The sequence below is a fragment of the Ambystoma mexicanum genome, chromosome 11 (assembly GCF_040938575.1).
Source record: "Ambystoma mexicanum isolate Mex_15411 chromosome 11, UKY_AmexF1_1, whole genome shotgun sequence".
Lineage (NCBI taxonomy): Eukaryota > Metazoa > Chordata > Amphibia > Caudata > Ambystomatidae > Ambystoma > Ambystoma mexicanum.
The window spans coordinates 124,936,589-124,948,806 of record NC_090934.1 but is presented as its reverse complement, the minus strand read 5'-3'; the positions used below and the strand labels follow the sequence as shown (position 1 = coordinate 124,948,806).

The 12,218-nt window shown below is 49.2% G+C and overlaps 1 protein-coding gene across 1 annotated transcript in view; it reads left to right on the top strand.

Moving 5' to 3' along the window:
* Window positions 1-12,218, top strand: part of DNALI1 (dynein axonemal light intermediate chain 1) — a 166,912-nt gene that overhangs the window by 97,077 nt on the left and 57,617 nt on the right. Inside the window, exon 3 of the mRNA XM_069625249.1 lies at window positions 11,488-11,657. Coding sequence (XP_069481350.1) covers window positions 11,488-11,657 — 170 coding nt within the window. The remainder of the gene's footprint in view (window positions 1-11,487; window positions 11,658-12,218) is intronic.

Below are 12,218 nucleotides of genomic sequence, written 5' to 3'. Positions count from 1 at the left end.
ACCTCAATCCCTGTGTCTCCGTATTCTGCTCTGAGGAAGACCGCCAGTGGCTCCAGGGCCAGGATATATAACATTGGTGATAGTGGGCACCCTTGTTTCGTTCCCCTATAGATCCTCCATTCCTTTGAGATATATCTCCCTGTCTTAACCCTGGCTCTGGGCTCACTATACAGTAGACTGATCCACCTGAGGAACCCTTCGCCAATGCCGAAGTGGGCAAGGACCCTCACCATCCACCCCCAGTTCACCGAATCGAATGCTTTGACAGCGTCAAGAGACACTATCGCACATTCTCCCCGTCCCTGGTTCGTTATATCTATCACATGGTGTAGTCTACGGAGGTTCCATGATGTGTTCCGCCCAGGAACGTAACCTGTTTGATCAGGATGTATCAATGTGGGGATCACCCGCTTCAGACGGTTGGCTAGAGCCGCCGTTAATATCTTAACGTCCTGGTTTATAAGGGAAATTGGCCTGTATGCCGTGCACCTTGTGGGCAGCTTTCCTGGTTTAAGGATCGGTACGATGGTAGACTCCGACATGCTAGCCGGTAATCGTGCATTTTCATATGCATCTAAATATGTCTCCAGTAACCTTGGGGTGATAGTGTCTTTAAACTTCTTATAGAACTCTCCTGGGAGTCCGTCCGGGCCCGGGGACTTGCCTGTAGGGAGCTCCGCTATTATGCCCGCTATCTCTTCCTCTGTGAGTGGGGCATCGAGCATTTGGGCCTGATCTTCCGTTAACTTTGGCAACCTTATTTCTGCTAATGCATCGGACATGTCCTCAGGGTCTACCTCCGGGTTGGGGGCATATAGTTCCTCATAGAACTCCGCGAATAATTGATTAATGTGCTCTTGGCCCCTTACCTCCTCCCCTGCCTCGTCTTCTATCATTGTAATGGGTTCCCTCTTGTTTTCTTGCCTAGTGAGCCAGGCCAGGAGCCTACTGGGTTTGTCCCCTTCCGCATGTAACCTTTGTAAGTACCTCCCATAATTCAACCGTCCCAGCTTCTCCCAGAGTTCTATACACCCCATTCTCAACTCCATCAGTTCCTCCGGCTCCTCCCCAGCTGCCTGCGCCCTCTGTTCTTCTATTTCTATCTGCTTTTCCAGGTCATTAAGTTCTGCTATGGCCGCTCCCTTTAAACCGCCCATTTTACCGATCGCCGCCCCCCCCTCAGTCCCACCTTGAACGCATCCCAGAGTGTGGCATTACTCTCCACGCTCCCTGTGTTGTGTTCAAAGTAATCGTCTATTGCCCCCTGTAGGTGTTCTTGAAATTCTCCCTCCTCCAGAGCTTCTGCCCGGAGCCGCCACGTGGGTATCGGGGCTCTCCCCTGTGTGTGTGCCCATGATGTCAGTATCGGGGCGTGGTCTGAAAGCGTTCGGGCTTTAATGCTAATTCCCGTGAATTCGTGTAGTGATTCTGTGCCCGTGATTATGTAATCTATTCGTGTGAATGTTCCGTGGGGTGCACTGTAGTGTGTGTACCCTCTTCTTGCCCCGTGTACCTGTCTCCAGACGTCCGCCAGCTTCAGGTGATCTAGTGCCCTCTGTAGTTCCTTGGCAGGTGGTGCTGGTCTCCTGAGCTTGTCATCCGATCGGTCCAGGAGCGGGTTCAGGGCGCAGTTGAAATCTCCGGCCCAGATGAATGTTGTCTCTGTACTGGGCCAATTTAGGTGTTAGTTTTCTGAAATACTCTCTCGTATCGTGATTCGGAGCGTAGGTGTTCACTAGGCACACTTCCCTATTCTCCAGCATTCCATGCACTATCACCGTTCTTCCTTCTTGGTCGATCTCCTTTTTGATGAGTTGGAATGGCACTCCCGGGGCGATCCAAATCAGTACTCCTCTCGCATAGTTGGAATATGTGGCACTATACACTTGCCCTCCCCATTTTTGATCGATCTTGGACTGCTTTTCTCTTGTCAGGTGCGTTTCTTGGAGCATCGCTATCTTGACCTTCATTTTGTTCAGCCAGGCGTAGACTCGCAGTCTCTTGACGTACGCGTTCAGGCCTCTCACGTTCCATGTTGCTATTGTTAGCTCATCTCGGCTCATGGGTGTTTGCAGTCCTGGCCTCGTCGTCCCATGGCCCCGTTTGTTCCCCCATTTCCCTGCTTCCATGTGCACTGCTGCTAACCGGGGTCGCCCGCGTGGGGCTCACTCTCTTCTCCACTTGTAGGCCCCGTCTCCTCGGACCCCGTTGTGGTTCACTCCAGTCTCTGTGTGCCGATAGTTCCCCGTCATAGTCTGTAACCATTCCTCCATTGCCAATGCCGTCTTCCAATTCTTCCTGTCTGTCCATAACCAGAACTGTAACTAAAAAACTAACAAAACAAACGCCCAGCCACCCTCCCCCTGCTCGGGCCTCGCCGCTTCTCCTGCCTTGCTCCTCTGGATGAGGCCGGCTTGCTGCAGCGTAATGCCTTAGAACTGGCATCTGAACTCTCATTTGCACTTCTTGGGGGTGCGTCGTACTAGACTAGTGCGGTTTGTTGGTTGCTCCCTTCATATTTATTGTCCTGTTCCTGACTTTTCCTTCGTTTGATGCTCTGCATCCTCGATTCCAACTATCTGCGGATCTCTCGCCCGGGCTGGGCTCCGCCTCTGTTGGCGTTTCGCTGCTCCAGTTGGGGGATTCCTTGGGCATCCATCCACATATTTGCCTCTTCCGTGGACTCGAAGAAGTGTGTCTTCCCCTTGTGTATCGCCTTCAGCTTAGCCGGAAACAGGAGCATATATCGTATCTCTGCTTTCCTGAGGCGTTCCTTAGTGGGGCCAAACTGTGCTCTTTGTTTTTGGACTGTCATTGTGTAGTCCGGGTATATGGTAATCCTGGACGAATTTCTGCTAATCTGTCCTCCCCCCCTCGAGAACACCAGTATCTTTTCTCTGTCCTTAAAGTTCATGATTTTGGCGATCATGGCTCTGGGGGGGGCCCCCGGCTGGGGTCTTCGCATCAGTGCCCTGTGTGCCCGTTCCACCACAAAGCCTTGGGACAGGGTTCCAGCTCCAACCTCCTGTAGGAGCATATTCTCCACATATTCTGTGGGGTAGTTCCCTTCCTCCCCTTCCGGAACCCCGATTATGCGAATATTATTTCTCCTTGCCCTCCCTTCTGCATCTTCTGCTCTCCTTTCCAAGATCTTGACTCTCTGGAGCACCTCCGTCAGTTGGGTCCTCGTGGTGGCGGAGTCCGCTGTGTTCTGTTGTACCTGCTGCTCCGCTGTTGTCACTCTGTCCGCCAGGTTTCTCGCGTCCTGGCGAAGGAGGCCCACGTCCACCATGACAGTGTCCAATTTTTGTTCCAGAGATGCCTTCAGGGCCCCTATGGCCGTATCCATTTTCTTCTCAAGCGTCGCCTGTAGGGTGGCGATTGCCTCTAGGATTTGCCCATCTTTGCCTCTGTCCGGTGGGCGTGGGGTGCCGGCCTCCACCAATGCTGCCTCCGATGAATTCGGCCGCCTATTGTCTGGTGCCTTGGCAAAGTCGTCCATGCTGGCTTGTTTCGTTTTCCCCTCCGCCTTCTTGTTTGGCATACTCGCCGTGCGGGCCTTGGGTACTGCACCGCTTCTTGTCCGCTGTCTGTGGCTTTTACACAGAGTCCGTGAGGGGTTCGGTTCTAGTTGGGGGCTCTGCTCCCCAGGGGTTCCCCGTGCTGTCGGGTGCCGTGCGGGCCTTCTGGCGCTCTCTTCACCGCTAGCTGTTGAGTCTCTCCGGTGCCCCGGAGTAGGCCAGCGGAGGGCCGTCCCGCTCCTCTGCTCTCTCCTGGGTCCCCAATTCTCGTGCTAGTGGGGGGCCGGAGGTGATGCTGTCCTCGGCACGGATCCTCCTCGGCTTGCGGAGCTTGCGGCGTACCCTCGGCGCCGCTTTCCCGCGACCGCGTCCTATCGCCGCTGCTCTCCTCTCTCCAGGCACTCACTGTTGCCGTTCCACGGGGCCCCGTCCCCCGCTGCCCAGGGGCGTATCCTGGTCTCCTCGGCCGCAGCCCCTCTTCCCTCCTTCCCGGGTTCGCTGCGCCGACCTGCAGCTTTTCGTAGTCTCCCGCTCTGGGTCCCTGGGCCGTCGGCTGCGTGTTAGCGGGCCGCCATCTTGCTTTCGGTGCTCCGCGTGTTTGCTGCCCTTTTTTGCCTCGTTCCCCAGTCTGGTTCTCCTCAGGGCTTGGATCGGGTGGTCGGTGGTGCTTCCTACGCCCGTCGGCAAACTTTCCAGCGGAGTAAGTCAGTTTTAAAGCGGATTAAATCAGGATCATTCGGGAGCTTCCCTTTCGTGCTCCTCACCGCATGGCCGCCTAGCCACGCCCCCATATTAAAATATATATTTATGTAAGAGTCCCTGTTTAGGACTTAGTACAATAAACCATCACACATAGATATACTTTTAATATACTTTCAAATGGCCACTTCTTAGTTGGTAGTCCCTGAACGCATACAGTTGTTATAGGGGTTTTACAGTTCTATTGGTAATACCGCACACCCACAAAATAATATGTATTTAGTCTGCAGACATATGTAAGATAGTGTTTTTTGGGGTGGAAAACTGCTGGTTAGTGCTTCAGGTTCGAGATGCAGTTTGGCTCCACAGCAAGTCTTCTAAAGTCAAAAACGCAACCCTACCTAAAAGGCAGTTTGTAGCGTCTTAAAGCAGAAGAAATCAAATGTTCCTGTCGATACTTTCTAGACTCTAGGAAGAAAGATACAAGAAGGCTTAACCAAAGTTGGAGACTCTGTTAAAGGACTCGGGAAAGGGGCACAAGCAGTGGCTTGAGTCAGAGGTAAGAGGGGGTTGCCCTGTACACCTCTATGTGCAGTGTCACGCTTTGGAGCGTCTTTCTGGAATCAGGTAAGCAATATCTTTTTCCCCACAGTACCTTTGGTTAGAAGAAAATGTTTGTGCTGAATGCTCCGTGATGTTGAAGCTCTGGACCTGACATCCGGATTCCTTGGTCTGATGAAGGAAGGCAGGAGAATGGATGGGATCTCTTAGCAGTAGTCTCGAGGAAGGACCTGGGACACATCTTTTAGAAACCTCTTGGTTCACTCTGCGATTTTGGTGTCTTTTCTGCAGCCCCAACAAAGGATGCAATTCACCCAGTCAATCCTCTTTGCTTCCGGCAGTCGCACACTTTAATGAGGGGCTCTGGACGAGTTGGATCGGATCTCTGGAGTGTCCTTGAGGTCTCAGCAAAGGTTTGGACCGATACAGCCTTTCCATGATAATGCACTCCAAATGGGCAGTAGGTCTCCTGGTATTGGGGTTCCGCAACTCTGGAATCTCGCAGAGCCTTGGGAGATGGATCCTCCTTTCGAGAGAAGGGAGCCTGCTACCTTTTTTGTATTTTTGAAAGGAACTTGGGGTTGGTCACCCTAGGTTACCTGGGGGCAACCGGACGTGGACTCCACCATCTGTGAAGGTACAGTGAGCAAAAAGCAATGGCTGTGAACTCTCAATGTGGTTAATAACCACTGAACAGGTTATCATGCCTTGTTCTTTCGAGAGAGGGGCACCTGCTACCTTTTTTGTATCAAATCAGAGTAAGTCTTGGGACTGGTTGTTCCCACCAGTCAAAGGGAAGGAGTCTTCCTCTTCGGAGCGCCTCTGTCACATAGAAAACGGGGGCAGGACAGCAGTGGTCGCTTCACGGTGTTGCAAAGGGTCTGCAGGCGTCTCTGGTTGTCTTCTTAGGTTACTTCAGCTTCCATTGGTTGACCTGCTTTTCACTCCAGGAGCCTCACCTTTTGTACAGTTCCAGCAGACACTGTTCTGCAATCTTTACAGCAAGGGGCGTTTTGCTGTTCAATCAAGATAGCCAGTCCGACAGTGGGAGCTGGTTCTATTCAAGCACTCTGACAGATGAAGGACAGGGGTGGGGGGGGGGGGGGTGGAAAACTCCTCCCCCACTTCCTGTCTGCCCAGAAACTCCCCTATTGTGCACTACCGAGGCTATGGACATAGCCTGCGGTACACAAATGACACAATAGTTGGTAGAACACGTCCACTACCACCAGTCATAACTAGGAGATTGTCACAGGAGCAGAGAGAAGGGGGATACTAGGTATCCCTTTGGCACTGCACTTGAGGTGGTGTGTGCCAATCACCCAGACTATAAAGGTTTAGGAGACCTTTTCTTAAGAACTGTAGTTACTGCAGGATAAAGAATAGAATCTCAAAGGAGGACCCTATTGTGCTGCAATAGTAAAACACGGATGCCTTTTGGAGTTATGGAGAAGACTAGACTTCATAGTACATGTTGAATACAAAGAATAGAGTTCCCAAAGACCGAGCCCACAAGAATGAATGAGTGGAACAAGGCTCCACTCATTCAGGGTTAAAGAAAAAGGTCCAGAAGTCCAGACAAAAGTGCTGGGGATCTCACTAGGAGAGGGGATGAAGCATATAAATGATAAATCTCCCCAACAGGCCCCAGTTCCCCATGAACTTTCCAGACAGCGTGTCAAGACAGGTCACACACTCCCCAGGCAGATGACTGGTTTGGGAAGCAGCCATGACTCTTCTGCCTGACCACAACATGGTGGACTCGCACACTAAACCTGAAGATAACTCGCCTCTCCTGCATTTGAGGAGGAGGTTTACCCACAAGTGGAGGAGGTGGGAAAATAGGGACAGGGCCTGCCAGGGGAAGGAGAGGGAGGAGTAATAGGAGGAGGAGAAATGGGCAGGTGAGTGTTTGGGAAGAATACCTAGGGAGGGTTAGCTGAGGGCAGAGCAAGGGATCAAAAAAGGGTTTGGTCCAAGGGTCGAGAGAGGTCCACTCCCCAAGTGGAAGGAAGAGGATACAGCAACAGGCGTTTTGAGGTCCTGGAATCTGCACCAGTCAGCTAGTGCTAACAAGGTGCTGAAACAAGTCAGGGGTGTTATATCCCTTTAAGGTCGCTGAGACAATTAAGTTAGCTATTTCCCTCCACCCATGACCCCCTCGCATTGCAGAGCACATCAGGGTCACTATATCCCCTTCCTTAGCAATAGCCGAAAGAAAGGTTGGTGTTCAGAGTTGCAGGAGTAGGCCATCCGCTAGATCCCAAGAGCCCTGGATTTGGTACAAAGGCAGAGGCAGAGAAATTGCTTCCCAGACCATTCAAATTAAAGGAGAGGATGCCTGCTACAGTTGACCCAGGCAGGCTAGTTCAAGGAAACCCCTAGGGCGTGGGAAGCGGGATCTATGCAGTTGCCTATTCCAGACCCCCGATGACAGCAGGGGGTCCAGTGACCAGCAGTGGTCAGCATCTATCCCAGTAAATCAGGCAAGTTACATGCCCATACCTATGACCAATGTCTCAGAGGACCAGGCTCCATCACGACATGAGAGAGGACCATGGACCATTTATTTTACCTGGGATTGTGAGTGACTTTTGTGGACACTGTCCTTGATCACTCAGAAAACCTTTCTCTGTAAACTACATCCTAAAATTAGGGATTCTGGACAGTAGGTCCATCTAAAGAAGGGGCTACATAAGTCAACCATTCACCCTGATACCCTTGTTGTGCTTCTAATAGAAATCGCCTAGCTCTTCTGTTTGTCCAGATGTACCCATCCATCCCACTAGAGCTCCCCCAACCCACCCGCATGCTACTTATTGCCTTTGGGTGCTCAGGACTGAAGGCTGTGGGCATACTAAAACTAGAATGTGACTGTGTGGGCTAGAGGGCACCCCCATGTTTTCCAGAGGGCGCTATGGTTCATTATTCCCTAAGGTTTTGCTTGCAAATCAAAACGGCGTGTTCCGTCTGTCCCTCTTTGTGACACCATATACAGTAACAGGGTGATGGGTAACTCTATTGTCACACTAATTGCTCTTTTTACTGTTGAAATATTCAGTTCCTTGACCATAGCTCGACCTGCACAATCCCAGTGCACCCAACTCCCCTTAATCTTGTATCCCTTTTTAAATGGGGTCGCCTCCTTTACCTCTCACTGCTGCCAAACCCACTCTCCCTACACTGCCCTACTCCCTCCCGCTGCGCCCCTGCTTTTTGTTCATTGTCTTGATTCTATCACAAAACTCATTGATACTGGATGCCGAGGAACCCCCAGGATTCCAAAATGTGAAGCTTCTATCAGAATCTTTCCGTGCTTTATGTATGAGATTGCGGTGCCTGTTTTACTGACTCCATCACCCAACCGGGTAAGAGAAAGCAGCTTCTATTACAGCAGCCAAGGGACTTTGTGGTTAGTTTCACAGTAGTGAAATGTAACCAGCGACTTGATCTACCTAAATCTCCAAAGACACAGACTACACAACTGCACAGTGGCCACTGGGTCTATTGCCCAACCCTTACGGCTCGTTGCCGCAAATGCTCCTAAGCAAGCGATCTCCAGTTTGGACTGGTAGACCCTCTAAACAGGTTGACCTGTCCAACTGATCAGCCACTTGCTGACGAGCAGGAACCCTAACTTGCAAGGCGAGGTGGGTGGAGGGAATGCATGGTGGGCTATGATTGTGCGGGGGTTGGAGTGGGGAATGCATCGTGGAGGTATAATTGTCAGGTGAGAGGGGCTGGGGTGGGGAGTTGGTACAATTTATGGGGGAGCTATGCTGGTAATGTGGGAGGGCACTGGGTGGTAGTGCTGGGGGTGGCATAGTGTTTTGTGTAGGGGGTGTGTAATACAATGGTGAACCAGGCAGGGTTGGTAGGGCGTGGAGTAGCATAGGGCTAGTGGGTGAGAGTTTGGTGGAATGTGGTGGGGGAGAGGGGAGTACATGGTGGACCCCCCTGAAAGGAAGAGTACATGGAAGTATGGGGTGCAAAGGAAAAGTGAATTGGGGGAAATGTAGGGATTAGTTTAAGTATGGAGGGTTGAGCAGTTGCATATGTCGACCGCCTGCCGTCGACCAATATGAGACTGCTTATAGGCAGTAATTCGGTGTGAGCAGTTATGGTCGACCATTAGTAAGGTCGACGACTTGGTTGTCTCTAATAGACACCCATCTCAAAATGCCCCCACCAAGGTCGCAACAGGAATCCCCAAATTCACACATCACCTTCTTGCCGGAAAACGACGCTGTGTGGAGGTGCAATGGCCAATCAGAATGAATAATGCAGCTGCAAAATACTGCGCCACTTGAGGCGGCCATACTTCGGGAAACAACTGCTTCTGGCGTGCACTGAGCACGAGAGTTCACACAAAACTAAATTGGATTTGCTATTTTACATCATGCTTTCATAAACAGTGGTGGGACTGGTAAACAATCCGCCCCCTCAAAATCCCTTTTTTTTTTTTTGCAAACAAAAGACAACATTCCTAAAAAGTAAGTTGGCCACAACAGCAAAACGGCATGGATGCTGGCCAGCAAGCTTCGGAGCGTGTTTATGCAGGCGCCTCCTTCTGCGGGGGCTTAGCAAATGGACTCCAGTTGTTTAGGCATTGGTGTTTGTTTGTTTTGCTGTGGGATGTGTCCCACAATTTCTGCGCCATGCTTTTGCTTTTTTTTTTTTTTTTTAATGCTGACACCATTATTACAAATTTAATTTGCTAAAATATTCAGCATGTGGCGTGAGGAGAAAGCATTGCATTTACATGCGCTGTTTAAGGTACAGCCACAGGGTTCAGTATCAAGAGTACTCGCGGAGCACTGTGTTCACTTTAGTTTTATACTGCGTGCACCCCTCTATGTCCAGAGAACTCCACTATGGGGGTCTAGTGCCTAGACCCCATAGTGTCTGCTCTGGCTAGTCTGGCGGCCGCAGTGCCTAGACTGATGCAAACAATCAGATTATTGATGAAGTCATATTAAATCTTCCTGAATTCCATTGCATTTGACTTTTTCTCTAATTGCATATGATAGCAGTTTATTCAGAAATTCGTTGAATTCCTTTACACTTTAAAATATAACATTTGAAAATACTATCTATCTCTGCTGTGCTGGAACTGCATCGTCAGCATTAACTAATCCCTGTATCCGCTGCACGTAACTAAGATTCTTTCTGCATATCTAATCTAACAATATAATAAAAGTCCAGATGTATGTTTGTTCTGTGTCCGATGCAGTAACCACGTTGCCTTAGGGTATATAGAGACAGTGCCAGTTCGCATAGATTTGCCTGCTGTCACCGCTAGAGGGAGCTGTTGCCTTAGGATATATAGAGACAGTGCCAGTTCGCATAGATTTGCCTGCTGTCACCGCTAGAGGGAGCTGTTGCCTTAGGATATATAGAGACAGTGCCAGTTCGCATAGATTTGCCTGCTGTCACCGCTAGAGGGAGCTGTTGCCTTAAGGTATATAGCGGTCCTACTGTGTTAATTAAAACCTGAGCTTTGGCCCGTGTACACAGGCTTCTACACTAGTACAATATATTTAGCCATTGAAAATGGTGTATTTATATGCTCCATCTTTTACGAAATGAGTGTTCTTTTCATGTCCAGTAATCCGAAACAATTGGAACAAAAATATATTTGTCCAACTATCTACGTTTTTAAGGGACAAAAAACTGCCCAATGTTCAGCTTTATTATGGATTCACCTCCATGCAGTCTCTACTTCCGACACCCAACACTTCTCTGGCTCCTCTGATTATGAAAGCCAAGCCTGAACCTTATGTACACATTTTAAAGAGTAAAATACATTGTACTCCAGGTTGGGCTCCTTTCCTGGCAATGTCTTTATCAAAAAATATTGGGTAATTAGGCTGGCGCCCATAGCTATTCACCCCCCCCCTGAATTAGCACAAAACCCCAGTAGAAATATTTGATGATACCAGTGACAGAAGGTGTAAGTCCTAATGGTTTCTGTAGACCAAAGATGTTCCAAATCCAGAGTCAATAACATCTATAACTTGTACTAACCAAGGGACAGAGGTTGCCGTGTGGAACTGAATAGCTTCAGCCAGGCTTTCTCTATGGGGGTATTGGAAAACTTTACACCATCCAAGCACAACTAACGGGCAACCATTTCACACATGGACAGAAAGTCTAATTCCATCTGTGGCGGATCTGATGGAATTGAGGCCGGCAGCCCGACCCATCCTTGGGGAATTGAGGGTTTCATGGGCCACACGCCTGCACGTTTCAGCTCCATTATCTGTACAGCTGCATTACTACTCTATCATCTGCTGAATACATTTTCAAGGTATTCAGTTCGGCTATTTTGGAACATCCTATAATCAAAAACTTAGATAAATTAATAATCTAATTCCTCCCAATGAAAAAGAGCATAACCTAAAGAGGAGTATTTGGTTCTGGCAAAGAGGAGAATAGTATCTGAATACAATAAGACCTGGGAAGGATGGCCACCAATCCTGGTAACATTCATGTTTAGCTCTGACAGATATTCTCCTAAATCCTCTAGAAACAGATTGAAAATAGTGCTAGACTCTTCGCTAAGCCTTAGCAAACTGATAATTTGGAGACACCATTTGTGGGGAAAAACCGAAGGTTGATTCTTAATGTTAATTTTACAAAATATTTATGTAAATTTTCCTTTTAAACATCTAAATCATCCATTGTCTTTGCTCTGTGCCCACAGGGAATGGATAGAGAATACACAGCTATGGATCCAGCAGGTCTCCAGCACGCCCAGCACGAGAATGGATGTCGTCCACCTGCAGGAGCAGCTCGATGTCAAGCTACAGCAGCGGCAAGCTCGAGAGACGGGGATCTGTCCAGTCCGCAGGGAGCTCTACTCGCAGTGCTTCGGTTAGACATGTTACACAGTCACCTCGTTATATGGAAGCAATGGTAAAACAATGGGGTGGAGCAAGGAAGGCGGATCCTCTTCTTTGGTGTGAGTCTCAACATACAGGCAGCGTGGCCACTAGTCTTGGCTACCTAGAGGCCCTACATCCTAGGATTATCAGAAGATTGATTCACAGCCCATGCCCCAAGAAGTGAAGGGCACAAGATCCCGGTTATAGGTCAAATGTTTGTAAACAAAAGGCTCGAATGCCTTTTGTTGGACAGTAAAAGGACCGAAAAAAAGGATTTAATTTATTTTATGGGGGGGGTCCCCTGCAGCCCCCCGTTTTCCTTTTATAAAAAAGTTTTTTATACATGCTAAACTAAAAAAATATATAAAAAAAAATAATAAAAAAAAATGCAATCTTTTTTTTCGGTCCTTTTACTGTCGATCAAAAGGTAATTCGATCCTTTAGATTCAAACATTTCACCGGACACCATAGATCGCTGTGCTGTGACTGGCAGGGCAAATGGAAATACCTATGTTGTGTAGCTTCCTCTTTAAGTTAGACATTCAACTCA